General features: G+C 37.4%; 1 protein-coding gene across 3 annotated transcripts in view; it reads left to right on the top strand.

Annotated features, from left to right (window-relative positions):
- RALYL (RALY RNA binding protein like) overlaps window positions 1-26856 on the top strand; it is a 751148-nt gene that overhangs the window by 702345 nt on the left and 21947 nt on the right. For 2 of the 3 annotated variants that reach the window (XM_047782953.1, XM_047782952.1), the window contains one exon: window positions 4417-4589. The exons of the other annotated variant lie outside the window; for it this stretch is intronic. In XM_047782953.1, coding sequence (XP_047638909.1) covers window positions 4417-4589 — 173 coding nt within the window. The remainder of the gene's footprint in view (window positions 1-4416; window positions 4590-26856) is intronic. 3 annotated transcript variants of the gene reach the window in all.

Raw genomic sequence — 26856 nt, 5'->3', positions numbered from 1 at the left:
ATTAGAGAAGAGATAGATATGCCAGACCAAATGAATTTCCCATATAATATGAATTTTAAGCAAAAGTCCATATATGTGTTATGACAAAAGAATAAAGACAAGGACTTAAAATTGAGAAAGTTTTGCTTTAGGGAAAGTTGTAAGATTTGAAACATTTTTTTTTAAGAATGGTAGTTTTCCAATCCCAAACCTCCATTCTTTTCTCTTTCTAAAATACCAATACCAGGACTGAAGAGCCAGGGCATCTGATTATTGTGGTGACACAGAGTGGCTAGAAGTGAAGGCATCAGGTGATAAGAACAAAACCTCTCTTAGAAGAAAAAAATGGGGAGTTCCCATTGCGGCTCAGTGGTTAGCAAATCCGACTAGGAACCATGAGGTTTCAGGTTTGATCCCTGGCCTTGTTCAGTGGGTTAAGGATCTGGAGTTGCCGTGAGCTGTGGTGTAGGTTGCAGACGCGGCTTGGATCCCACATTGCTGTGGCTCTGGTGTAGGCTGGCGACTGCAGCTCCGATTCGACCCCTAGCCTGCGAACCTCCATATGCCACAGGAGCAGCCCAAGAAATGGCAAAAAAAAAAAAAAAAAAAAGAAGAAGAAAAAAAAAAAATAGAAGACAATCCAGAGTAATCAAATCCATCGAGAGGTTCAAAGGATCAGCAACATAGAGGCAACATGGTGGAGCATAAGGTGTTAATGTCAGAGTTTTCCAAACTTTTCAGTGCTCAAACTAGTCCGCCCATCACAGCTTGTTTTGTTAATTAAAATATAGTTGATATACATCTGTGCATCTGTTTCTGTTTTGTAAGTTCATTTGTACTTTTTTTTTTTTTACTTTTGAGCTTTTCAGGGCCGCACTTGAGGCATATGGTGATTCCCAGGCTAGGGGTCCAGCTGGAGCTACAGCTGCTGGCCTCCACCACAGCCACAGCAACATCAGATCTGAGCCGCATCTGTGACCTACACCACAGCTCATGGCAACGCCAGATCCTTAACCTACTGAGCAAGGCCAGGGATAAAACTCACAACCTCATGGTTCCTGGTCAGATTCATTTCTGCGGTGCCATGACAGGAACTCCCATTGGTACTATTTTTTTAGATTCCATATATGTGATATTGTATAATATTTGTCTTTCTCTGTCTGACTTACTTCACCTAGTATGATAATCTCTAGGTCCATTTATGTTGCTGCAAATGGGATTATTTCATTCCTTTTTATGGCTAACAATATTACATTGAGTATATATACCACATCTTCTTTATCCATTCATGTATTAATGGACACTTAATTTAATTCCATGTCTTGGCAATTGTAGATAGTGCTGCTATTGTCTTTGGGGTGCATGTATCTTTTCAAATTAGAGTTTTTGTCATTTCTGGATGTATGCCCAGGAGTGGGATTGCTGTATCATATGGTAACTCTATTGTCATCACATTAGTGCTGGTCATAGGTGTGTAGGTTGGTGAGCCTCAGCTAAAGGTCTAGAACTGTAGAAAGCAAAGATATGTAAAAGGAGATGAGATGATTAAAACCTATCAATTTTCAGTAACAATTAAATTCAAAGTGTCCTTGGTTGTATCTCTTGCCTCATGTGCCTTCCTTTTAATCCAGCTACTTGGGTCATCTTCTCTATAAACCTTTTTTTCCCTTTAACTCATTTTTCCCCTATTCAATGTGGATATTTTCTAGATTTGGGGAAAATCTTGGTTGAATTTTACAATAACCACTTTGTAGTCTTTGTAGGACTTTCTGTGCTAAGAGTCTTGTGGTCATCAGAGAAAGGGAGGAATGTATGCCTTTTGCGTCCCTTAGAACACTCAGATATGCATATGAAGATTAAAAGTATAGCTTTAAAGCAGAATTTACATCGTCACTACATTAGTTATGCTGTTATATGAAGAAAACTGAAGCTAATAAATTGATAGAAAAACATCAAGAATATATAATCTGTGTCTCTATATAAAGTTAATGTGAAGAGAAAGTGCCTAAATTATGAATTTTTTAGTGCCTTTAGTAATTATGTTTAGCCTTGGTTGGATCTACCAGCTCTTCTGTTCCTCTGAAACAGCCTCAGCCTCACAAGTTTTTCAATGATATTCTCTGGCCTTATCAGGCCTCTTGTTTGGGGATCTGTGTTATTGGTGTTGTTGTTGCTCCTTGACATTGTCAAGATGAAGAGTGTACATACCCTTTTGCATGTAACAATGCACATTTATGCAGTTCTTCATTGTTTGCAAAACATTTCCTAAATATAAATTTGTTAACCCTCATAATATCCATGTTATTTTGAAAGCTTTTTTGTAAGTGAGAAAAGATTGGCTTAACATGTTTAAATAACCTCGCCAAGTAGCCAAAACAGACTCAGTCAAGTGAGTTTAATTGCACTGGTCACTAAGCTAGAACTAGATTTCTATCCTCTGAGGCAAGGTCAGGGCACAACACTATACTTCTGACTTATTTTCAATATGTAATCCTTATTATTTAAAGAATTAAAATGCAAAAACAGGAGTTCCTGCAATGGTGCAGTGGGTAAAGAATCTTGCTGCAGTGGCTCAGGTTGCTATGGAGGTGTGTGTATAATCCCCGGCCCAGTGCAGTGAATTAAAGGATTTGGTGTGGCATGGGTCACAGCTGCAGCTCAGGTTCAATCCCTGGCCCAGGAACTTCCATATGCTATGAGTGTGGTTACAAATTTTTTCTTAAAAAAGAATGTAAGAACATTAGAGGTGTCAGCACCATTTTTCTGACAGCATTTTCTCACTTCATGTCTCTGTATCACATCTTGGTAATTCTCCCAATATTTCAAACACTCAACCAGCAAAAAGATTATTACTCACTGAAGGCTCAGATGATGGCTACCTTTTTTAGCAATAAAATAATTTTAATTAAGTTATGTACATTGTTTTGTTAGATATAATGCTATTGCATCACTTAATAAACTACAGTGTAGTGTAAACATAACTTTTGTATTTGTTGGAAAACAAAAAAATTGTGCAACTCACATTATTTTGATATTTAATTTATTGCAGTGGTCTGGAACTAAACCTGCAATATCTCCTTGGAGTTATGCCAGTTTTTATAAAAGTAACCGTTCTTATAATTTTAAACAATTTATAGAAGAGGATATCTGCTTATTTATACATAATTTTATCAGTTTATTAACCTACTTATGTTTGAAAAGATTTGTACTGAGTCAAAACATATATAACAATGCTTATTTTCCTTTTAACTCACATTATAAAAAAGACTATTAATGAATATTTGAAAATATTTTGGCTCTCTAAACTATCCTAATTGCCATAAAACATAAATAAATACATTCAAGGTGTAATGTCTTTTAAAACTCAAATCAAATAATGGGATAATCATCTGATAAAATAACAGTAATCAAAATGAGTGACGATCACCTGGTTTTTGAGATAGTCATGTACACATGGGAATAAGAGGAGGTACATAAGATTATCTTATGTATTCAGTACCCAAGGCTTCTTGGTATTTTCACAAAAGATGAAAACCAACTACTAGGGGAAATAATTATTATGTTGTCAGCATAATTCCCTTTTGGTCAAATTTTTGTAACTGGAATGCACACACCCTGGTATTAGAGAGAAGTCTATTAACATAGAATGTAGCTTCATTTTTGAGCACTTATTGGTTGCAAATCACTATGCTGAACACTTGTGTTTACTACTCCATTCCCTGAAAGTTAAAATGCAGCTATCCTGATTGCTTGGGTGAGAAAACTGAGGCACAGGAGAGTTAATCATTTCAGCATCACAAATCTAATAAATGACGAAGCTCAACATTGAACCTGAGTGTTCTAACACGAGAATTTTATTCATAACCATTCTAGTTAACCATGTCTACCAACAGAATTTAGAAGAAAATTTCAAAGGATTGTTCACAAGGACCTGTTGTCTGATGACAGACAACCTATTTACTTTTGTATTTTTTTCCTTAGTGAGTTTTTGTTTTTTTCACTTAGATTTGCATTTGTCAATGAGCTTTCTTCATCCTCCATCCTGGAGTGAACAAGTCCTATGTTTTAACTTTTTTTTACCCTTTTTTGCTGTATTTTTCTCCTCATAGAGAACATCCTTATCAGAAAAGGCTGCATTTAGCTGGAAAGATCAATCTGTTTATGTAAATCTTTGTTTCTTTATATACAAGTACCATCTGGATGCCCCAATTTTTGCTAATTCCATTTAAAAATCATATGCTTACATGTAAATACACATAGATATACTTACATAATTTACAAGGTTGAATAAATTCAACCTTAACATGGTAGTGCTTTATCTGCCTCACACCCCTAGCAGTATAGAATTTACCCTTTCATAGACTGTTTTTTTCATAGTTTATCCAAATGGCTCATGAGCAACCCAAGGTAGTAGTCATTTGCTTTTTCCCCCCCCAGAAGCTCAGAAGAAGCAATTGGAAGAGAGTATAGAGCTGATCCAAGATGAATGTGTGTCAGAGAATGCAGATCACTCTACAGAGGAGCCCGCTGAAGGAGGGCCAGATGCGGATGGAGAAGAGATGACTGATGGGATAGAGGAGGACTTCGATGAAGATGGGGGTCATGAGCTGGTAGGAACTGAACACTTGGTGTTCACACCCTTTGGTAATAGTACCAGCATGTCACCAACTCATTCATTCTAAAATATAGATTTTGGGGGCTCATTTCCTTCTTTTATGCGTATATTTAAGGCAACATTGGACAGTGCTTTGCACATAATAAGTGCTCAATATATTTTTGCTACTTCAAAACATGAAGGAATAAATGAATGACAGGAATAATATATTTGAGATTAGGTATATTTATAGTACCAAATGAAAGATTCTCTTTCCCAAATGCTTCATCATTAAAGGCATCTTGTGTTTGTGCAACTGAACAGGAACTAGACATGGATATAATATCCTGGTAATAAATGGCCATTTACTGGAAGATGCATGGCTCCCTTATTTAATATTATCACTCACTAATGACAATTATATTAGTTATATGGCCAAAATCCCTTCTACACTCTACTCACTAAGATGATTCTTTGGGGGATGGTCAGTTCACCATCTTTAGAGTCTGTGTTGCTTGATAATCAATTTTTTTTTAATGTGGGATGGCATTTTATTTAGGCAGTCCTACAAGCAGAAGAACACTGATATATAGATAACTGAGCAAACCTTATCACTTGTTTCCATCAGATTTTGTTATATTTACTTAACTTTTTTAAGTTCACCAAAACCATTTCATCACTAGCTTTATTAAGGCTTATTTCTCCATTTTTTTCTTGTTTCTTCATTTAAGGGACTAGATATTTTCATCCTAGTAAAATTATTATAAACCAAATAGTACTTGAATTTCATTTTTCCACATAATTATAATTATGAAATTTTTTAAATTTTGCCTGGAGGAGACTGGCGGCATTACTATACAGTTACACTGCTAATTAACCTTCAATTATTTGTATAGCCTGTAAGAGATAAAAGATAACCAATTTTTATGAGTTTTGAATTTGAACAAGACTTGATTCTTTATGGGTTTTACTTTCCCAGTGTTGTAAAACTTTATAGTGATCATTTTCAGATGTGCTTTCCTGTAACACACAGGGACTTGGTAAATATATGTTGATGAGTATGCTATTTCTCATATTTTATCAAGCATGGTATTAAAAATACTATCTTAAAGGGACTGACTAATAACAATGATAAGCAGGCAAGGGTGTGTGTGTATCCTGCCAACTCTTAACTATCTATGGACTGATCATACTAAACTTGGCTTATCCTAGGTAATATCAGATTCCAATTTTTTTAATACCTATTGTTACTTAATTCCTTTTGGTTGCAGTCATTATTTTGGCCTATTCTATTCATAGTTTCATTTATGGAATTCTATATTGATTTTTAATATTCCAGTTCTGTTTAAACTGCATGTGCCTTCACTTAAACTTTTCAGGTATGAGTCTTTAATCACCACCCTTATTTCTGTAAAATTCCACATCAGTTTGAAGGACTTAAATATCTGTTTTTAGAATTGTTTTGATTTCTGGATTCTATTGAGCAGGGACTAGAATGAAAAGCTAACAATTTTCTCAGCTTCTCCTCAGGCAGAACTTTGTAATCCAACCACATAACTTCCTCAGCCTATTCCAATCAGACTTTTTCTGTCACCATTCCATTGCAACTGCTCTTGTTGCCTGGAAGCCTTCATATTGTCGTTTCCAATGTTGAGCTCTCTGTTCTTATTTTAGTTTACTTATCAGAAGAATTTGGCTGAAAACTGGTTAGGAGAATTTCTCGGAATACCAGTTGCTTATTCTTTCTCACCTGTGCTATAAATTTTCCATCCATATTCCCAGCTTAATGGAGTAGCCTGGGGCTTTGTTATTGGCCACCCTCTCTACACACTTTTGCAAAGTGACTTCATCAAATACCAGAGCTTTAAATATTGTCTATCAGCCAAAGATTCCTAACTCTGTGTTTCTCCTCCTCATCTCTTCCTGGAATTCCAGACCAAAGTATTTAGATGCCTCTCTCCTCATAGATCTCCAATAAACAATGGAAATTTAACTTACCAGCATCATTCCTGATTTTTCCCAGCTGTCTTATTCCTTTTCCATCTTCCTCATATTGGTAAACAACATCATCATTCACATAGTTTTAAAGCCAAATCACTCCACTCTCTCCCATTAATTATACCTCCACATTATAGCTCAAAAGTGGTTACATCACGACTACAATTAAAGTGATTTTTTTTTCTTTGCTTCGGCCCATGCAATCCATTCTCTATACAAGGAGGATAAAAACTCTTTCTGAACTGTTTACCAGCTAATGCTACGCTCTAGCTTAAAACCCTCCAGTATTTTTATCACACTTAAAATCAAAATCCCTAAGTGTGTGCAATAGCCAAGACATGGAAACAACCTAAATGTCCATTGAAGTTGAATGGATTAAGAAGATGTGGTACATATACACAATGGAATACTACTCAGCTATAAAAAAGAACAAAATAATGCCATTTGCAGCAACATGGATGCAACTAGAGATTATCATACTAAGTAAAGTAAGTCAGACAAAGACAAACACCATATGATATCATTTACATGTGGAATCTAAAATATGGCACAAATGAACCTATCTACAAAAAGGAAAAAGAGTCACAGACATAAAGAAGAGACTTGTGGTTGCCAAGGGGGAGAAAGGAGGTAGTGGGATAGATGGGGAGTTTGGGGTTGGTAGATGCAAACTGTTACATTTCGAATGGATAAGCAATGAGGTCCTACAGCACAGGGAACTCTATCCAGTCTTTTGGGCTTGACCATGATGGAAGATAACATGAGGGGTCACTATGCTATACAGCATGACCTTAGCACTGTAAATCATCTATACTCTAATAATGTGTGTGTGAATTTAAATTATGATGTAGATGGATGAAAGATGTCAATAGAGAGAGAGAACTTGATAAGGAGAAAGGGGAAGAAGTCCCTCATGATGACAGGAAAGGAATCTGAACACAGCTGTTTGTCTATATTGCCTTCAACATGAAAAGGGACATTCTTTCATCACAATGAACTGATTTGGTGCCAGGTGCTTGAAGAAATTCAAGCACAAACTCTAAGTCAGAGGGTGATAATCTCTAGAGAGTAAGAAATGACAAGTGTTATTAGATTTAAGGAGAATGGAGAAGATTTGAAGAAGCTTGTATGGAAAATATAGGAGATCACTAATTTGGAAAATATATAAAGATTGACAGTTAGTATTAATATCCAGTTGAGATTAGAGACCAAGAATTAAAGAGTAGCATTTTGCAAACTCTAAGTTGTATCAGAATTATCTGCAGAACTTGTTCAAACACAGATTGGTATGTCTCGTTCCAAGTTTCTGATTCAGTATGCTAAGTGAGTCTGAGAATTCACATTTACAAGTTCCAGAGTCATGCTGATGCTGCCAGTCTAGGGTTCTCTTTGAGAACCACTGTTATGAAAGCATTAATCAGTCCAGCTGTGGGATGTTCTCCATCAGATTTTAACATCCCTGGTGGAAGCATGGAGAAAGGCAACAGGTTCAGAGTTGGATTTTTGTCAGATAAGTGCAAAGAAAAATAATAAGCAGAAATAATAAATAGTGTTGAGGACATTAGTAAAAAGAGTGGCTAGCTAGATAAACATGAAATTGTACCTGACCAGGGAAGGAAGGAAACACAGAATGGGGCTGAGGAGAAAACAGAGGTTTAAAGAAAAAAAAAAAAAAAGGAATAACATTTCTTATGCCATTAAGGACCAGAGGAAGGAAAATGAAGTGACTAAGAGAAAAGTGATAGTTATACTCAAATATTGAGATATTGAGCTATTTCAGAGGTGTGACAGGTGATTAGAAAATCCATGGGAAGAGGGGAGGGAAGTGGGATCAGAAGAAAAGTCAGGAGTTCCCATTATGGCACAGCAGAAACAAATCCGACTAGGAACCATGAGGTTGTAGGTTCGATCCCTGGCCTCGCTCAGTGGATTAAGGATCCGGCATTGCCGTGAGCTGTGGTGTAGGTTGCAGACATGGCTCGGATCCCGCACTGCTGTGGCTCTGGTGTAGGTCGGCAGCAACGGATCCAATTAGACACGAAGCCTGGGAACCTCCATATGCCACAGGTGCGGCCCCTAAAAAAAAGATAAAAGAAAAAAAAAGAATAAAAGTCATTACATACGAAGAATCCAAGGAACTGAGATGCTCAGATGCAAGATAGTTCATCTACATGTGCATGAATCACTCCAAATATCAGATAGAAATAAGAGTAAGACAGTTATGAAAAGTCAGCTGTCACTAAAGAGATAGCATGGCCTATTTTAGTCCCAGATCTGTCACTATCCAATTCTGTTGATTCATCTTAAACATAACTTCTCTGAGTCTCTGAGTCTCAACTTTCTTATCTGCAAAATAGTGAAGTTAGATCAGAAACTTCTAAAATCCATTCTGTTTGATCTTTCTTTCTTCTGAGTGAGTCTATGTTCCAGAAATACCATGTCTGAAAAAGCAAGGATTGAGCATACAGCCAAGGGAAGAAATCCAAACCAGTGTTTAGTTTATGCTCTAAACACACAAAACATAGCTGATGAGAACTATTTCTACAAGGAGTTGCTCAGGTTTTCTTCATCAAGTCCTGCCTTGGGGCTCAGCTAAAGGGAATTAAGAATGCTATCTCTAGTATCTCATTTTGCTTCTAAAACTTGGAAAACGATGAGTGAAGATGAGTAACACTCAGTCCTTGTGGTCTAAATGGAGACTTGGAAGTTCCTGTCAGTGACTGGCCAAGAAAATACGTCCTGTTCTTGTGTCTCCTGTTTTCTCTTTTCCAGACTACACGAAACAAATTATCCTCTGTTCCCAAAAAAGGAAAGTAAAAACACAAATCTTCTCTTTCTTAAGGGCAGATATGATGACAGAGTCAGCAATGATACAATATAATTAGTGGTTTTTAGCATTTTTTAAGATTTTTATTTTTTCTATTATAGTTGATTTACAATGTTCTGTCAATTTCTGCGTACAGCAAAGTGACCCAGTTATACATATATATACATTCTTTTTCTCACCTTATCCTCCATCATGTTCCATCACAAGTGACTAGAGATAGCTCCCCATGCTACACAGCAGGATCTCATTGTATTATTAGGTTTTTAGTGCATACTGTAGGAACAAAAAGTAGAGTTGGTGTCCACATCCTCAGTCAGCGACTCAAAGCAAACCTGATATGAATGGGAAATAGGGCTTGTATCTGAGGCAAAGGAGGTCCAGCAAAATGTGCTAGTGGGACAGCTCTAAGTGGTGATAACCCCCTGTGGAGCATGTGAGAAGCTGAAGGCATGAGCCCTGATTGTCCATACATTGTCTAGTTCTAAACATCCAGTTAGTGAAATTGATTTCCATTAATCAATTCATTCAACCAATATTTGGGTTCCTCTTGTGTGTGAACCAGGTACTAAAAAAGCACACAGATAACTAAAACTATTTCTCTATGTGTGAAATGAAGTGTTTAAATAAATTGTCCCTTTTCTCAAGTAGCTTAGTGCCTTATAGAAGACTGATTTCCTCATGTAGAAAATAATAGACTTGGACATGATAACTTATAAGAAGCCAGCCAAGGCTGAAAACTGTGATTGTACCATAATCTATGCCTATATATTTCCTTAGTGCTTATAAATTAAGACTTGAGTATGTCTAAAATTGAACTCTATATACTATCAAACCACTACCACACTGGGAGTTTCTGTCATGGCTCAGTGGTAACGAACCCAACTAGTGTCCATGAGGAGTTGGGTTCGATCCCTGGCCTTACTCACTGGGTTAAGGATCCGGCATTGCCATGAGCTGTAGTATAGGTACAGACATGGCCCAGATCCCTGTGTTGCTCTGGCTGTGGTGTAGGCCGGCAACTGTAGCTATGATTTGACCCCACGGGTGCAGCCCTCAAAAGCAAAAAAAAAAAACTAAATACAAAACAAACAAATTAAAAAACACTACCATATTCATTTCTTAATAAATCCATTAGAAAATATTTATTGATTGATGACTAATGAGATTTTGCTACGGAAACTAAGAAGAAAAATCACATTTTTTCCTTCAAGAAGGCTATAATTAACTGAGGATAAAGGCAACAAACAAAAAAATACAAAGCAGTACATTATGATTAGATTCACATGAGAGAGAGTTTACAAGTGAGAAATCACACATAACTGAGAAGTCAACAAAGGCTCTTGGCAGAAGTGGAAATAGGGAGTTCTCTGGTGGCTCTGCAGGTTGGGGATTAAGTGTTGTCACTGCTGTGGCTCAGGTTTGATCCCTGGCCTGGGAGCTTCCACATGCCCCCAGCACAGCCAAAAAAAAAAGTTGGATTAGAACTTTCCCTCAAAGGAAGCCCAGTTAAAGAACAACACATTTTTTTTAATTGTAATTTCCCCAATACATTTTTTTTTCTACTGTACAGCATGGTGACCCAGTTACATGTACATGTACATATTTTATTTTCTCACATTATCATGCTCCATCATAAGTGACTAGATATAGTTCCCAGCACTACACAGCATGATCTCATTGCTAATCCATTCCAAAGGCAATAGTTTGAATCTATTAACCCCAAGCTCTGCATCCACCACACTCCCTCCCCCTCCGCCTTGGCAACAGCAGGTCTCTTCTCCAAGTCCAAAAAAAAAAAAAGAAATAAAATTATGCTTACTATACTTAAAGAAGTAAAAGACACATTTAAAAATAAAAAAAATATATCCACCAGACATTAGATATTTCATATGATAGGTAGGTGCATGGGTGAGTGGACAGGCAGACAGATAGGCAAATAAGTAAACAGATTTTGACAAGACTACTAAAAACTTCACAAATAAGACATTTACCTTTCAAGCTCTTACTTTTTCCATATCCATCAAAGTTCCAATGCCCTTTTATATAAAATAACATAATCCATAATAAAGGTAGTCGTTGCTCTAATGGAAATTCTATAGAAAAGTGAGTGCTTAGTGCCCTACTAAATCTTTTTTTTTAATTTTTTATTAGCATATAGTTGATTTACAGTGTTTTGTCAATTCTGCTGTATAGCACAACAACCCAGTCATATATATATATATATATATTCTTTTTTCTCATAGTATCTTTCATCACGTTCTATCTCAAGAGATTAGGTAGAATTCCCTGTGCTATACAGTAGGACCTCATTGCTTATGCATTTTTTTTCTTTTATGATTTTTACTTTTTCTGTTATAGTTGATTTTCAGTGTTCTGTCAATTTCTACTGTACAGCAAAGTGACCCAGTCTCACACACACACACACACACACACACACACACACACATATTCTTTTTCTCACATTGTCTGCCATCATGTTCCATCACTAGTGACTGGATATAGTTCCCTGTGCTATAAAGCAGGATCTCATTGCTTATCCACTCCATATACAATAGTTTGCATCTATTAACCCCAGATTCCCAGCCCATCCCACTCCCTCTCCTTCCCTCCGTTGGCAACCACAAGTCTGTTCTGCAAGTCCATGAGTTTCTTTTCTGTGGAAAGTTTCATTTGTGCTGGATATTAGATTCCAGATATGTGATATCATATGGTATCTGGCTTACAGTTTCTGAATTACTTCACTTAGTACGAGAGACTCTAGTTCCACCATGTTGCTACATATGGCAGTATTTTGTTCTTTTTATGGCTGAGTAGTATTCCATTGTGTATATATACCACATCTTCTTAATCCATTCATCTGCCAATGGGCATTTATGTTGTTTCTATGTATTAGCTATTGTGAATAGTGCCACAGTGAACAAGGTTGCATGTATCTTTTTCAATGAAAGTTTTGTTTGGATGTATGCCTAAGAGTGGGATTTCTGGGTCATATGGTAGTTCTATATTTAGTTTTCTAAGGTATCTCCATACTGTTTCCCATAGTGGTTGTACCAACTTGCATTCCCACCAACAAGGCAGGAGTGTTCCCTTTTCTCCACACCCTCTCTAGCATTTGTTTTTTTTTGTGGACTTATTAATTATGGCCATTCTGAATGGTGTGAGGTGGTATCTCTTGGTAGTTTTGATTTTTGCATTTCTCTAATAGTGATGTTCAGCCTTTTTTCATGTGCTTGTTGGCCATCTGTATATATTCCTTGGAAAAATGTCTATTCAGGTCTTTTGCTCATTTTTCAATTGGGTTGTTGGCTTTTTTGCTGTTGAGTTGCATAAGTTGTTTGTATATTTTAGAGATTAAGCCCTTGTCAGTTACATCATTTAGAACTATTTTCTCCCATTCTGTAAGTTGTCTTTTTTTGTTTGTTTTGTTTTGTTTTGTTTTGATGGTTTCCTTTGCTGTGCAAAAGCTTGTCAGTTTGATTAGGTCCCATTGGTTTATTTTTGCTTTTATTTGTTTCCTTGAGAGACTGATCTGAGAAAATGTTCCTAAGGCTGATGTCAGAGAATGTTTTGCCTATGTTCTCTTCCAGGAGTTTAATGGTGTCTTATCTTATATTTAAGTCTTTAAGCCATTTTGAGGGGTTTTTTGGTGCGTGGTATGAGGGTATGTTCCAGTTTCATTGATTTACATGTGGCTGTCCTATTTTCCCAGCACCACTTACTGAAAAGACTATCTTTTTCCCGTTTTATATTCTTGCCACCTTTGTTGAAGATTAATTGACTGTGAGTGTCTGGAATCATTTCTGGGTTCTCTATTCTGCTCCATTGGTCTGTTAATCTGTTTTGTACTAGTACCACAGTGTCTTGATTACTCTAGCTTTGTAATATTGCCTGAAGTCTGGGAGAGTTATGCCTCCTGCTTGGTTTTTGTTCCTCAGGATTGCTTTGGCAATTCTGGGTCTTCTGTGCTTCCATATAAATTTCTGGATTGTTTGTTCTAGTTCTGTGAAAAATGTCATGGGTAATTGATAGGGATTGCATTGAGTCTGTAGATTTCTTTAGATTGTATGGCCATTTTTATGATTTTTTGTTTATGATATTAATTCTTCTAATTAATTAATTCTTTCAATTAATCTTCCAATTAATTCCCCACAGCAAGGAATATCTTTCCATTTCATTGAATCCTCTTTAATTTCCTTGATTAATGTTTTATAGTTCTCAGTATATAAGTCTTTTACCTCCTTGGTCAGGTTTGTTCCCAGGTATTTAATTTTTTGGGTGATATTTCAAAAGGTATTGTATTTTTGTATTCCTTTTCTAATATATCATTGTTAGTATACAGAAATGCAACCAATTTCTGGATGTTAATCTTGTATCCTGCTACTTTGCTGAAATCGTTGATCAGTTCAAGTAGTTTTGTGTGGAGTCCTTAGAATTTGCTATATATAGTATCATCTGCATAGCATGACGATTTTACCTCTTCTCTTGGATACCTTTTATTTCTTTTGTTTGTCTGACTGCTAGGACTTCCAATACTATGTTGAATAAAAGTGGTGAGAGTGGGCATCCTTGTCTTGTTCCAGATTTTAGTGGGAAGGCTTTCAGCTTTTCTCTGTTGAGTATTATATTTTCTGTGGGTTTGTCATAAATGGCTTTTATTATGTTAAGGAGTGTTCCTTCTATACACACTTTGGTGAGAGTTTTTTTTTACCATTAATGGATGTTGGACTTTGTCAAATGCTTTTTCTGCATCTATTGAGATGATCTTGTGGTTTTTGACTTTTCTTTTGTTAAGGTGGTGTATGATGTTGACTAATTTGTGTATGTTGAACCATCCTTGTGCACCTGGGATGAATCCCACCTGGTTATGGTGTCTGATCTCTTTTATATGTTGTTGGATTCCGTTGGCTAAAATTTTTGTTGAGAATTTTTGCATCTATGTTCGTCAAACTTATTGGCTTATAATTTTCTTTTTTGGAAATATCTTTGTTTGGTTTTTGATATTAGGGTGTTGATGGCTTTGTAAATTCTAAATGTAATAGTTTGCATTTACCAACCTCAAGCTCCCCATACATCCTACTTCCTCCCCTCTCTGTTGGCAATCACAAGTCTGTTTCCTGGGCAAATGGACTCTCCCACAGTGCCTGAGAAAAGATGAATGAAAAAGACAACTGTGTACATCTGAGAACATCAAAAGCTGTCTATGTTCAGGAGCCTCACAGAGGCTAGTCAGTGTTTTCCAAAGCAAAGTTCTCAGTCAATTTACATCCAAAGACCAAAGGTGCTTGCTAATAAAATGCTGATATGGATTATCTGGGGAAGAGTTCCGGATCTTTATCAGGCTTAAGTTTGACACTATAGCGTTACATCAATTTACAAAGGAAACTATAGACAAGCCAAACATTTAAATGCATTAAGGAGTTTGAGCTCTTTTGAATTTTACTTGTAATTACTTCTGCTTTTGCTGACTACATACAATCATATCAGGCAAATCTAGTAAGAATCCACAGTAGAATTACCTAGTTGGATTGTGTAATACTTAGGCATGTAAGCTGAGTACTACACATCTTTCAGAATTTAACAAAACATTCAACTAAGCAGTAAGTCACCTGGCCTTAGTGAATTGCTCTGCACATTGGGGAAGGTCTGAACCGCAAATCCAATGCTGTAGTTGAGAGCTCAAAGCTGGCATTCTGATTCACCACTGAAAAACTGGAATGCATAAAATGTTCTGATCAATTCTCGGTCTTCCTTTATGAACTAGACTGAAAATATTTACTTCTTTTTGAAGCTTTTTCTTTCCTAGTGAAATCCTTCACCCGGACACTCCCACATATCAACCATGCTTTGATCTCTTTTTAAAATTGTCATTTGAGCTGAATGCTAGCTAGAGAACAAGCAAGAACTTGGAAGACACATTCCTAAAGATCATGCCAACTGAGCTAGTTAGCGGTATATATCATAAAGGAGCAAGAAAGTGTTTACTTAACCTGTTCGATTTGGGCTGATATTAAAGATCTTCATCTTGAACTCTGTCCATTCTCCTGTGCTATCATCTCTATCCTCCTGACAACAGACAATAAGAACGTAAAGAAAGTCTCCATCCATAATTTGGATGGAATTAGGGATAGCATCCTGTCAGTCGTGTGCATGTGTCCTGCAAGTGACCTGGCCTGGGTGACATGCCTCTGAGGCACAAACGGCCAAGGCCCTGACAGCTAAATTGACCAGTTCTTCTCAACAGCAATGGGATTTAGGGCATTCCCTTTGTGACTTAGTGGTTAACGAACCTGACTAGGATCCATGAGGATGCGGGTTCGATCCCTGGCCTCGCTCAGTGTGTTAAGGATCTGGCATTGCCGTGAGCTGTGGTATAGGTCACACACTAGGCTTGGATCCCACATTGCTGTGGCTGTGACTTAGGCCGGCAGCTATAGCTCCGATTCCAAAGCAGGGGGATTTGGGAGTTCCTGTTGTGTCTCAGTGGGTTAGAATCTGACCAGTATCCGTGAGGATGCAGGTTCAATCTCTAGTCTTGCTCATTGGGTTAAAGATCCAGTGTTGCCACAAGATGCTGTATAGGTAACAGATGTGGCTTGGATCTGATGTTGCTGTGGTTGTGGCATAGGCTTCAGCTGCAGCTCTGATTCAACCCCTAGCCTGGGAACTTCCATGTGCAGCAGGTGTGGTCCTAAAAAGAAAAAGAAAAGAAAGAAATGGAATTTGGCTAAGACTGAACAGTGTTCCTCATAGTGAATTTCAGACTAATTCTTTGGGCATCTCCCTTGATTTCAATTATTTTTATTTTAGCTAAAGAACTCTGCTTAGCCTATTAGGATAAACTTTTATTTTCCCCGGGAGGCTAGATAGCTTAGTTGTTAAACACATGAACTCTGTCTTCAGTCTGACAGAGTAGTTCAAATCTCCATGACTTTGTACAAGCCAATTATCTATGACCTTCATCTATAAAAGGGGGTTGATAGTAATATACACCTGAGCTAGGATTTTTGTGAGGAGCCAATAAGTTAATATCTAAAAACCAAATGCCTGGCATGAAGTAGACATTCAGTTAAAAATTTGCCAAGTGTTTGTGGGTTTGTTGTAAGGCTCTTGTATTCTTTTATATGTGTTTTCTATTTATTTACTTACTTACTTTTTAGGGCTGTACTCGTGGCATTTGGAAGTTCCCAGGTAAGGAGTTGAATCGGAGGTACAGCTGCTGGCCACAGCCACAGCCACAGCAACACCAGATTCGAGCTGCATCTGTGACCTACACCACAGTGCCGGATCCTTAACCCACTGAGCGAGTCTAGGAATCAAACCTGTGTCCTCATGGTTACTAGTCAGATTTGTTTCCACTGAGCCATGACAGGAACTCCCTATATGTGTTCTGTTTTCTCATCTCCTTTAAAGTAAGTCATTTAATTTCACTAACCCTAATGCTTCCATGCCTATCTAGGTCATAAATTAGGTCATAGTTAAATTGATAATAAAAGTTTAGCATCTTCATATGAACCTTGCATAGTTGCAGACTTGCTCCCTCCCACCAGTCCTAGTCTCTCCAAGTTGTTTCAGTGGGAGGGTGGGTGGCCCCAGGAGGTGTCTGAGCTGTGTGCAGGATCATGTCTAATTATGTGCACCTACTGCCTGTCGAGCATCTGCTCTTCCCTTGAGGGAATGGTCTGGCTGTGGCCTTTGCTGTTGCCCCCTGTGACAGAGCATTGCTCTCTGCCTCCTCTGCACCAAAGATGCAACACCCACAGGTGCATCTGGAGCAGGGTCCCTTCAGGTCTCGATGTGAAAATGTACCAGGTTCCACACTAAAGCTGGAAGAATGATACTCCTTCCTCCTGCTTCAGGTTGGAAGTTGTCACCCAGAACTTAAAGCCTGAACCCATGAAAACCCAACAGCTTAAGAACAGCAGCCTCTTGAGCTGTTGCCTGAATATTTGCAACCCTTCCCTGCTTCCACTCTAATCCCTCTCACCTTGCTTTCTAAAGAGCAGCCAATTTAGTCCTGTTAAAACTTAAGCCAGGCCATGTCATTCTGTTTTAAACTCCCCAATAGCTGCCCACCTCACTCAAAGTAAAAGCATATATTCTTCCAGTGACCCCCAAAGCCTCGTATTATCTGGCCCATGTTCCCTCTCTGATATGGTTCCAAGTTCTCTCCCACTCAGTCCACAGAAGCTACTCTGGCCTCCAGACACACATACCATTCAGCTCCTGCATCAAAGCGTTGGCATTTGATGCACCTCTGGATGTGAAGATTAGGAAAGTGGAGTCCAAATCATAAAGGGCCCTGATGCTAAATGTTTGAAGTGTAGCCCATAAATTTCATGTAAGCATATTGGGAATTGCCAGTCCATAAGAGAGAATTGGAATGCAATAAACCCAATGTTCTGATGCAAATTTTTCTGGAGTGAGCTAGAAATAGGGCTTCCAGATTTAGAAAATAAAAATACAGGACACCAGTTAAATTTGAATTTCAGATAAACAACGAATAATTTTCTAATATGATCATGTCCCAAATACTACATGAAATGTACTTTTAACAAAAAAAAATATCGTTTACCTAAAATTCAAATTCAGCTGAGCATCCTGTAATTTACCTGGCAACATGCCTAGAAGCGGATTTGAATAGTGGTCTTCAACACATTATTTAAATTATTTCAGCTTCTGTGTTATTATCTATGAAAATGGAATAATAACACCCCCTCATTGGTTCTAGTATGAATTAAATGAGATGATTCATGAATTGCATATAACAAAGTCTCCATCACAACTTAAGTAAATTCGGAGTTCCCATCATGGTGCAGTGGAAATGAATCCAACTAGGAACCATGAGGTTGCGGGTTTGATCCCTGGCCTCAATCAGTGGGTTAAGGATCTGGCATTGCTATGGCTGTGGTATAGGCCAGCGGCTACAGCTCCGATTGGACCCCTAGCCTGGGAACCTCCACATGCCGCAGGTGCAGCCCTGAAAAAGACAAAAAAAAAAAAAAAAAACTCAAGTAAATTGCAGAAATCGTTATCATTATTAAGATTATCATTGCCATCTCATTTTGCAAGTGAAACTTTCAATAAAACATTATAACATTTCTAGAAACATAATCCTCACATGGAACTTTGTGTTTTTAAAGTCACTAGAGATTCAAATTTGTTTGAAAGCACTTCTTATTTGATAAGAAAGCCTTCAGGAAACAAATGTAATATTCTGAGAAGAATCATACTTTCCTTTCATCTTGTTAAGTTTTTCTTTGATTTTATACTGGTTGTTTTATTCAATTCAAAATAATTCCTTTTCAAGTCCTTTTAAGACTTTTTTTTTTTAAAGATGATACTAACTGTAGCCTGTGCTGATATATGGCTTTTATTTTAGTTTTTGCTGTAGATTTGCTCTCTGGCTCATGTGATCTGGCCACCAATTTAATAACAAATGGTCACTTGTGATTTTAAAGTATCTGCGCATCTACAACACTGTAAATCAACTAAACTCTAATTTTAAAAAAAGAATCTGAGCATGTGGGAAGCCTTATACATCCCATTTTCTGTGATCATCCAGCCACTAACCATTAGCACTGTCAAGAAATTTTAAATGAAATAGTGGATACTCAGCAATATGGCAGGTATTGTTAGTTGTTAAAGACTCAAAGAACAAAGTATAGCAGCTTCTAATTCTATAAAGTTCTCATCAGGTAGGAGAGGAAAGTGTGGCAGCCAGAACAAATAAATGAAATAGTGTGATAAGTGCAAGTATCACATGCACCAGGACAGTAGAGTATGAGAAGTGAAATGACAGAGCAGTTGAATCTGAACAGACTTCACAAAGGTTGTGACACTGATGTTTCTTCCCCTCCTCCTTCTCCTCCTCCTTCTCCTTCTTCTTCTCACCACACCCACAGCCTGTGGAAGTTCCAGAGGCCAGGAAACAAACCTGGGGACTGCACTGTGGCTACAGCAATGCCAGACCTTTAACTTGCTGCACCACATGGGAACTTCCTGGGGTTTGCTTCTTAATGAAGAAGCATGTGCCAGGAAAGCAAAGGCTTAGATAGCATCACCAATTGAGAAGATAAAACACCAAGAGGAAAGCCTTGGAAGACTTCAATGTCTATTGAGAGGTTGGTTGATTCATTTAGCTAAAGCAGTGGTTCCCAGTGGGTTTCTAGGACCAGCAGCATCATGTTATATGGAAACTTGGCAGAAAAACAAATTCTCGGAAAAGCAAATTCTCAGACTTTAAACTCAGACTCATTGAGTCAGGAACTCCGGAGGTCAATATCAACAATCTGTATAATTCTGATACCTATAGTTTGAAAATCTCCGAACTATAGCAACAGAGTTTTTTCAAATCTGGGTACACCCAGAAGCACCAAGGAGGCTCTTTTTTAAATCCTAATGACAGGGGCCTCAAGCTGTAAGAATTAAATCAGAGTCTTTGGGGGTGGGGTCCAAGCAAAAGTGCAAACATATTTCAGTGCATAGCCAGGGTTGAGAACCTTTGAGATAGAGCATATGGTACATGAAAAAGGAAGGGGAAATAGATATTTCACCAAAGAAAAAAAAATCATCACATGAATACTCACTCAAAATCATTAGCATTCAGGAAAACACAAATTAAAATAAAAATAAAGTAACACTAAACACTCCCCCAGAAAGGCTAAAATTGACTAAAAAGATCACAGTTTGTCTACCATATAGAGCCCTAAAACTCCAACATGATTGGCAGGCACATACAATGTTACAACCATTTAAAATGTTGGCAATTTCTTGTAAAACTAGACATGAGTCAGCATTTCAATTCCTGAGCATTCAAGAGAAGAGAAATGGGTGTCTAGGAAGTACCTGTATAAGAAAGTTTTAGCAGTTTTACTCATAATATTCCTAAACTGTAAATAATCCATCAGTTGAAAAATGGATAATGAAAGCGGAGTCTATTCATACAATGGATACTACTCAATAATAAAAGGAAATAAATTACTGATTCATACAACAAAGTAGAAAAATCTTAGGAACACTGTGCTGAGTGAAAGAAGCCTTGTACCAAAGAGTATAATATTGTGTGATTGCCTTTCAACGAACAAAGCTGCCAGAAGAGTGAGAGTTGGCGGCAGAGACCAATTTTCCTGGAATGTCGTCCTCTTCCTTGTTCTGGTGAACATCCACTTTTATTTCATTTTTCAGCTCTGTCTAATGCCTCACCCTCTAGAAACCTTCCTGATATTTCTAGTTAGAGTTAAGTGTGTCCTCTATAACCTACACAGACCCCTATTAGGACACTGATTTCATTGCTGCCACTTTTTAAGAAAGTCTGTCTCCAACTAGCCTAAATTCTCCTCTCAGGCAGGATGGTCTCAGTTTGGGATCCCTCTTGAACAGCCCAGTCTGCAGCCTCTAGTGGGGCATATGGACCTGAGTGAGGTGGGATAGAATAGAAGGAGGATGGATTACTTGACAGCGTTTGACACATTACAGCTGCCTCCGTGTGCATGCTGTTCCTGCTTCCTTGAAGACCCTCCCCCACTCTCTTTTGTGTGACTGGTCAACACATGCTATTGCTTCAAGACCAGTGTCACGTGGCATGAATCCATCCCTGAACAGGCCCCCAGCCTATCCTGGACACAATTGCATTTGCTTCTTCCTTAGACTATATTGTAGCCTCTCATCATACTTAACTCTCTATATTGTAATTAGTGACTTGCATTCTTTCTGGCTCACTGGTTTGTGAATTTCTCAGGGCTTATTTGATTGAGGATTTTTCCTTAGTGTGGTGCTTAGCACATGTTAATGCTAATGGATATTTGTTAAAGAAAGAGAAATGTCCTTAGATTACCTCAAACGAGGAGTCTTATTATTTTTAAGTACATTTTACTGTGTGCTATAATTAGATCGTGTCCTAAATACTACTTGTGTATGTTTGCCCTCTGTGACTTAGAGTATTATTAAATAATCCAGAGGAGCAAACTGTTTTCATTATGACTTATTCACTAGGTCATTCAGGCAGTACCCTGCATCTTAAAGGCACTGAGGAGGAACAGCAGAAGGAGACTTAAAAGCAGCACATCAAAGTCAACACAGCAGTATTGACTCTGTTGTGTTGGTTTTCAGTGATTCTGTATTATTACCTCTCATGAGGGATAAAAATGCAAATTATAAATAACCTGAATTTACTTAGCACAGCTAGAAAACCGAGTTACAAAACAAACCAGAAAAGAAGCCTCCTCATCTGCAATTTGTAAGCCCCCAAAGTACATAAGTAGCTGAAAAATCATGAGTTCCTAAGTAAATAAACTTCAGATAATTTAAAACTAAACTATGCCCAGGTAAGCATGCTACATGCTATGAGTCCAATAGCAATAGGAGGGCAATGTGGTCTTTAGGAAATGGGCTTTAGAGCAAAGGGATTTTGCGATGTTAAAAGTATTGTGGTAGAAAAGCAATTCCAAACTGCCTCTAATAACATTAAGAGAAAAAAATCATAAATCTAGAGTATGGACCCAAACAACATAAAATATTTTCGCAATTCCATAGTTTCATATGGAGAGAAGCAAAAGAGGAAGAGAATGAAAGATTCTGAAGTCCCTTAGAAATGAGACAGTCCAAAAATAAGCCTTAAGTAAAGAAAGAGAGGGAGAAGGAGCTACTTCTCTAGTAATGCTATAATGTGCGAGAGGAAAAGAGAGCCATCTGAAATATTAATGCTGTCAGATTTCAAAAAGCTAGTCATGAAAGTTGTTGAAGAAATAAAACAATCTTGTGGACAAAAAGACCCTAGGCTACCAATACAGAACAGAAAGTGCAATTTTTTGAGTAAACATTCACACATTTACATGCATGTAAGGTGGGACCAAAGTAACCATAATGTTAATGCCAAAAAAAATTGCACTGGATGGAGTTAAACAGGCAAGGAGGACTTTATTCAAGACTATGGTAGTACAGGTCAGAACTATTACAGGGGAAGAGGGAGACTGAATTTAACTCTATTGAAACAAAAGGCAGCAACATTTTTTTAAGTACTAGGATGAGCTGCTGGAAAAGTACTAGAAGACATTAGAGGGGAGGTTGGTCAAGGTGATTAGACCATCCATGTTTGCTAATTGTTGTTTATCTAAGCTAGGCTCCTACCCACCTGCAGAGCCTAGGAGGTAGGGGGCCCTACTTTCCTTGATGGTTTTGTTTCAGCAGGCTGGCTTCCAGGTCTTTGAGAAAGAAATGTCTAAATTGTGAAACTGGCAAGAGACTGGGAGATGATTTATACTCAAAGTGATAGAGAAAGAATTTACAAATACAAGTTTAGTAAAATAAATGCTCTAAGAAAATAGAGATCATGGGCCTATATTTAGGTAAAATCCTGTCTAATTTAGTCAAGTTGAGGGGAACTGAAGCCTGTCTTGTTCATCAGGACAAAATCTCACGCATTTTGTACATCAGTTATCTCCCCAAGAGACAAAAAGTTGACCCTCAGGACAATCTCCTGTAGAGCTTCTGAAAGATTTCAGAGCGAATTCCCAAGCTATGCTTTTACATATGTCAAATTAAAAACAAATATGGACTTAGTAAGGAGATGCCTTATTTGAAGGGATTATTGCAAGGGAAGTTGGGACTATTACACTGGAGAGCCTTGACCATTAAATCTGCAAGCATCTGAAGAGTTAAGCTAAAAGGACTTTTCTTTGTGTAGAGAGGAGTAAACAAGGCTAGGAGGAACTGGATGTTGGGAACTGGGGTGAAACTGTGACATAGTGAATAACAGACTAGGTAACGTTTTATCCCAGGGCCAGCCAATTTGCAGGAGGGATCCTTCTGGAGGGGCTGTGTATTGACTCAGACTGATGGTGGGCCAAAGTTCAGAGTCTCAGAAGGAGAGAAGTTTATGCAAAGTTTGGTTAACAAGCCCTTTATTCTCACTCATCAGCAGGGATAAAACTGTTCAGCACATCATTGATGGGTCTAAGAATAGGAATGTGGAGGGTCTGTGTCTACTGTGTCGTAGGTCAATGAGGAGGCATCAGTGATCTTATCTGAGTCATAATGGGAGGATGGTTTTTTGCAATAAGCCTTCCCCAAAGCACAGAGGTGGAATTGAGGGGCAGGGGACGGTTCTTAACCTTCACTGTTTTTTAGGATCACATGGCTCAGGTAAAATTCTACATTATCCCACAGCTAGGGGTAATTTGGCCTTTGATCCTGGAGATTTCTCTAAACGGTAAGCATTAGAGAGTGGAATTAATCCATAATGAGACTTCTTTCCGTGCCAAAAGGTAGAGGAAGGACCCAGATTTGCTAGGCCACTCTAAGGAAAGGGGCAAGGAGTATTACTTTATCCTTTTTAAATTTAAAAAAAAAAGCATTTTCATTTACCCTTACAAAGTACAGATACAGGTTTAGCAATTCATTTATAAGAAGGGTTATTTGAGGTTTAGATTTAGATGGACAAGATTTAAATTGCTGTAGGACCATAAGCAAATCATTGACACTCTCAGGCTCATTCCCACCTCTTCTAGAGGAAGTTTTTACAAGTTATTGAGATGAATAAATAAGATCATGTTTATAAAAATCCCTGCTGGAGTATCCATGTGTGGCTGACTTAATCTCTCCCCTAAGTAAGAAAATTTATTGGAAGTACCAGTTTTAGGAAATTTTAATAACTTGGAAAGGAAAAAATTTAAAGAATTTGATTACACTGTTTATACATGTCCCCTTATAACTTTGTCTTAAAATCCCAGCATATTTTATTAGCAATCTTATGTCACACATCAAGACATTTTTTTTGAGATCGCTACTGACTTGAGGTATAGTGATTTGTAGAACATAGAACCACTTGAAATCTCTGACAAAAGTTACAGTGATTTCAAGTTGGGGGAAAGTTTTTTTCATTTCTAGGGAGATAGATACCAAGAAGAAATGAAATGATCAGGAAATAAGAGACTACAACATAATTATCCCATTGAGCGAGAAGGACTTGTCTATCATGTATGTAGCCATAAGAAATCACACTTGACACATTCTAGATTTTTATGTTTTGACCTTTAGATTTTACTCAACCCCACCACCCACCACCTATCCTTCACCACTGAAACCTTTGTCTCCTCAGATTGATCTGAATGCAGCAATTAGGTCACTTATGGGCAGAGATTCCCACCCAAAGCATCAAACACATAGATACATATACATACGTACGAGTTCTATATAGAGTGTAGATATTTCATCCTTTGGCTGCCTAGGAACTAATTCTCATGGCTCCATTAAAGATGAGTAAGATTTCACATTCTCATATTGGTAACATAGGGTTCTTAATAGAGCCCACACATGTGGTTGACTCAGAATACTTATTTTTGTGCCAGATGGATAAAACACATAGTATAATTCTTGTGATGTCTAGCCAAACATTAAGTAAATATACTCTTCAAAGATTCTAGGAGGAGGGAGTTCCCATTGTGGCACAGAGGAAGGGAATCCGACTAGGAACCATGAGGTTGCAGGTTTGATCCCTGGCTTGCTCAGTAGGTTAAGGATCCAGCATTGTAGGAGCTGTGGTGTAGGTTGTAGATGCAACTTGGATCTGACATTGCTGTGGCTCTGGTGTAGGCTAGCAGCAGTAGTTCGACTAGACCCATAGCCTGGGAGCCTCCATATGCTGTGAGTGTGGCCCTAGAAGGACAAAAGGACAAAAAATAAATTTAAAAAATTTAAAAAGATTCTAGGAAGAAAACAAATCTTTATCTCCTTATAAATTATTACCAAATTCCAAGAGACAAAATCTATTTGAAAGAGATTCCAAGTGATGTTAGATTTTATGCAACAGAAATAGTTTATCCTAGATATATGTTTTTCCATTCATATCATATTGATTCAGTCAGCCAGCAAATACCTGTTAGATGATTATTAGGCACAGAGACCTTTTTAAGCTTTAGTAAAAGATAGCAAATAAGAAAAAAAAAAATTCCTCCGTTCTTCAGTGGAAGTGCCCATTCTAGTAAGAGACATTCTTCGATCTGAACATATTTCATAAAACTAATACAATTACTAGATTATTAAATTCATGGTTACTTGAATGTGCACTATGAAGCACTCCCTCATCATTATTTAAATTTCAACCTTCCAATTAAAAGGTCTATTTGGAATTCACTGAAGAAAATAAATATGATGGCTATTTTAAATAGAGGGCCTATCGTAGGTGAAGAGTTATATAAGTACAAGGTAAATTTTCTTAACCATCGCTAATCAACCAGTGTTTTCTGAATTTCTACCTTTAAGGAAACTTTAAACTTTAAAAAATATGTCGTGTTTACAAATACTAACATTTGCACAATATGTTTTTAATCTTTTTATTTTTATATAATTTTGAAAGGTTACTTTCCCTTTGCAGTTATTACAAAATATTGGTTATATTGCTCATGTCATACAGTACATCCTTGAGCCTATCTTATACCCAATAGTTTGTGCCTCCCACTCCCCAACCTATATGGCCCCTCCTCCCTGCTGGTAACCACTAGTTTGTTTTCTATATCTGTGAGTATGCTTTTTTTGTTATATTCACTATTTTTTTTAATTCCACATATAAGTGATAATATATACTTATATTTGGCTTCCTCTGTCTGACTTATTCACTTAGTATAGTGCCCTCCAAGTTCATCCATGTTGCTGCAAATGGTGAAATGTCATTCCTTTTTATGGCTGAGTAGTATTCCATTATATATATACACATATACATATATAAAGGTAATTAGGTTCCATTTGTTTATTTTTGCTTTTATATATATATAAAACATCTTCTTTATCAGTTCGTCTGTGAGTAACACTTAGGTTGCTTCCATATCTTGGCAATTGTAAGTAGTGCTGCTACAAACATTGGGGTGCACATATCTTTTTGAATTAGTGGGTTTGGTTTTTTCAAATGTATACCCAGGAGAGGAATTGCTTTTTCATATGGTAGTTCTATTTTTAGTTTTTTGAGAAACTTCTGTACTGTTTTCTGTGGTGACTGCACCAATTTATATTTATCCGCAGTGTACAAGGGTTCCCTTTTCTCCACATCCTTGCCAACATTTGTTATTTGTGTGCTTTTTGATGATTAGCCATTCTGACAGGTGTGAGATAATATCTCATTGCGTTTTTTATTTACATTCCCTGATGATTAGTGATGTTGAACATCTTTTTGTATCCCTGTTGGCCATCTGCATTTCCTCTTTGGAAAAACATTCAGCTCTTCTGCCCTTTTTTTAATTGCATTGATTTTTCTTTGATGTTGAGTTTTATGAGCAACATATATGTGCTGGATAGTAATCCCTTATCAGTCATACCATTTGCAAATCTTTTCTCCCCTTTGGTAGGTTGTCTGTTTGTCAGAGGTTTCCTTTGCTGTGAAAAGGTAGTTTCCATTTGTTTATTTTTTGCTTTTATTTCCTTTATTTTAGGAGATGGATCAAAAAAAAATCACTGCGATTTATATCAATGA

This window comes from Phacochoerus africanus, chromosome 6 (assembly GCF_016906955.1).
Source record: "Phacochoerus africanus isolate WHEZ1 chromosome 6, ROS_Pafr_v1, whole genome shotgun sequence".
Classification (NCBI taxonomy): Eukaryota; Metazoa; Chordata; class Mammalia; order Artiodactyla; family Suidae; genus Phacochoerus; species Phacochoerus africanus.
The sequence above is the reverse complement of the archived record's forward strand: the minus strand, read 5'-3'. Positions and strand labels throughout refer to the sequence as shown.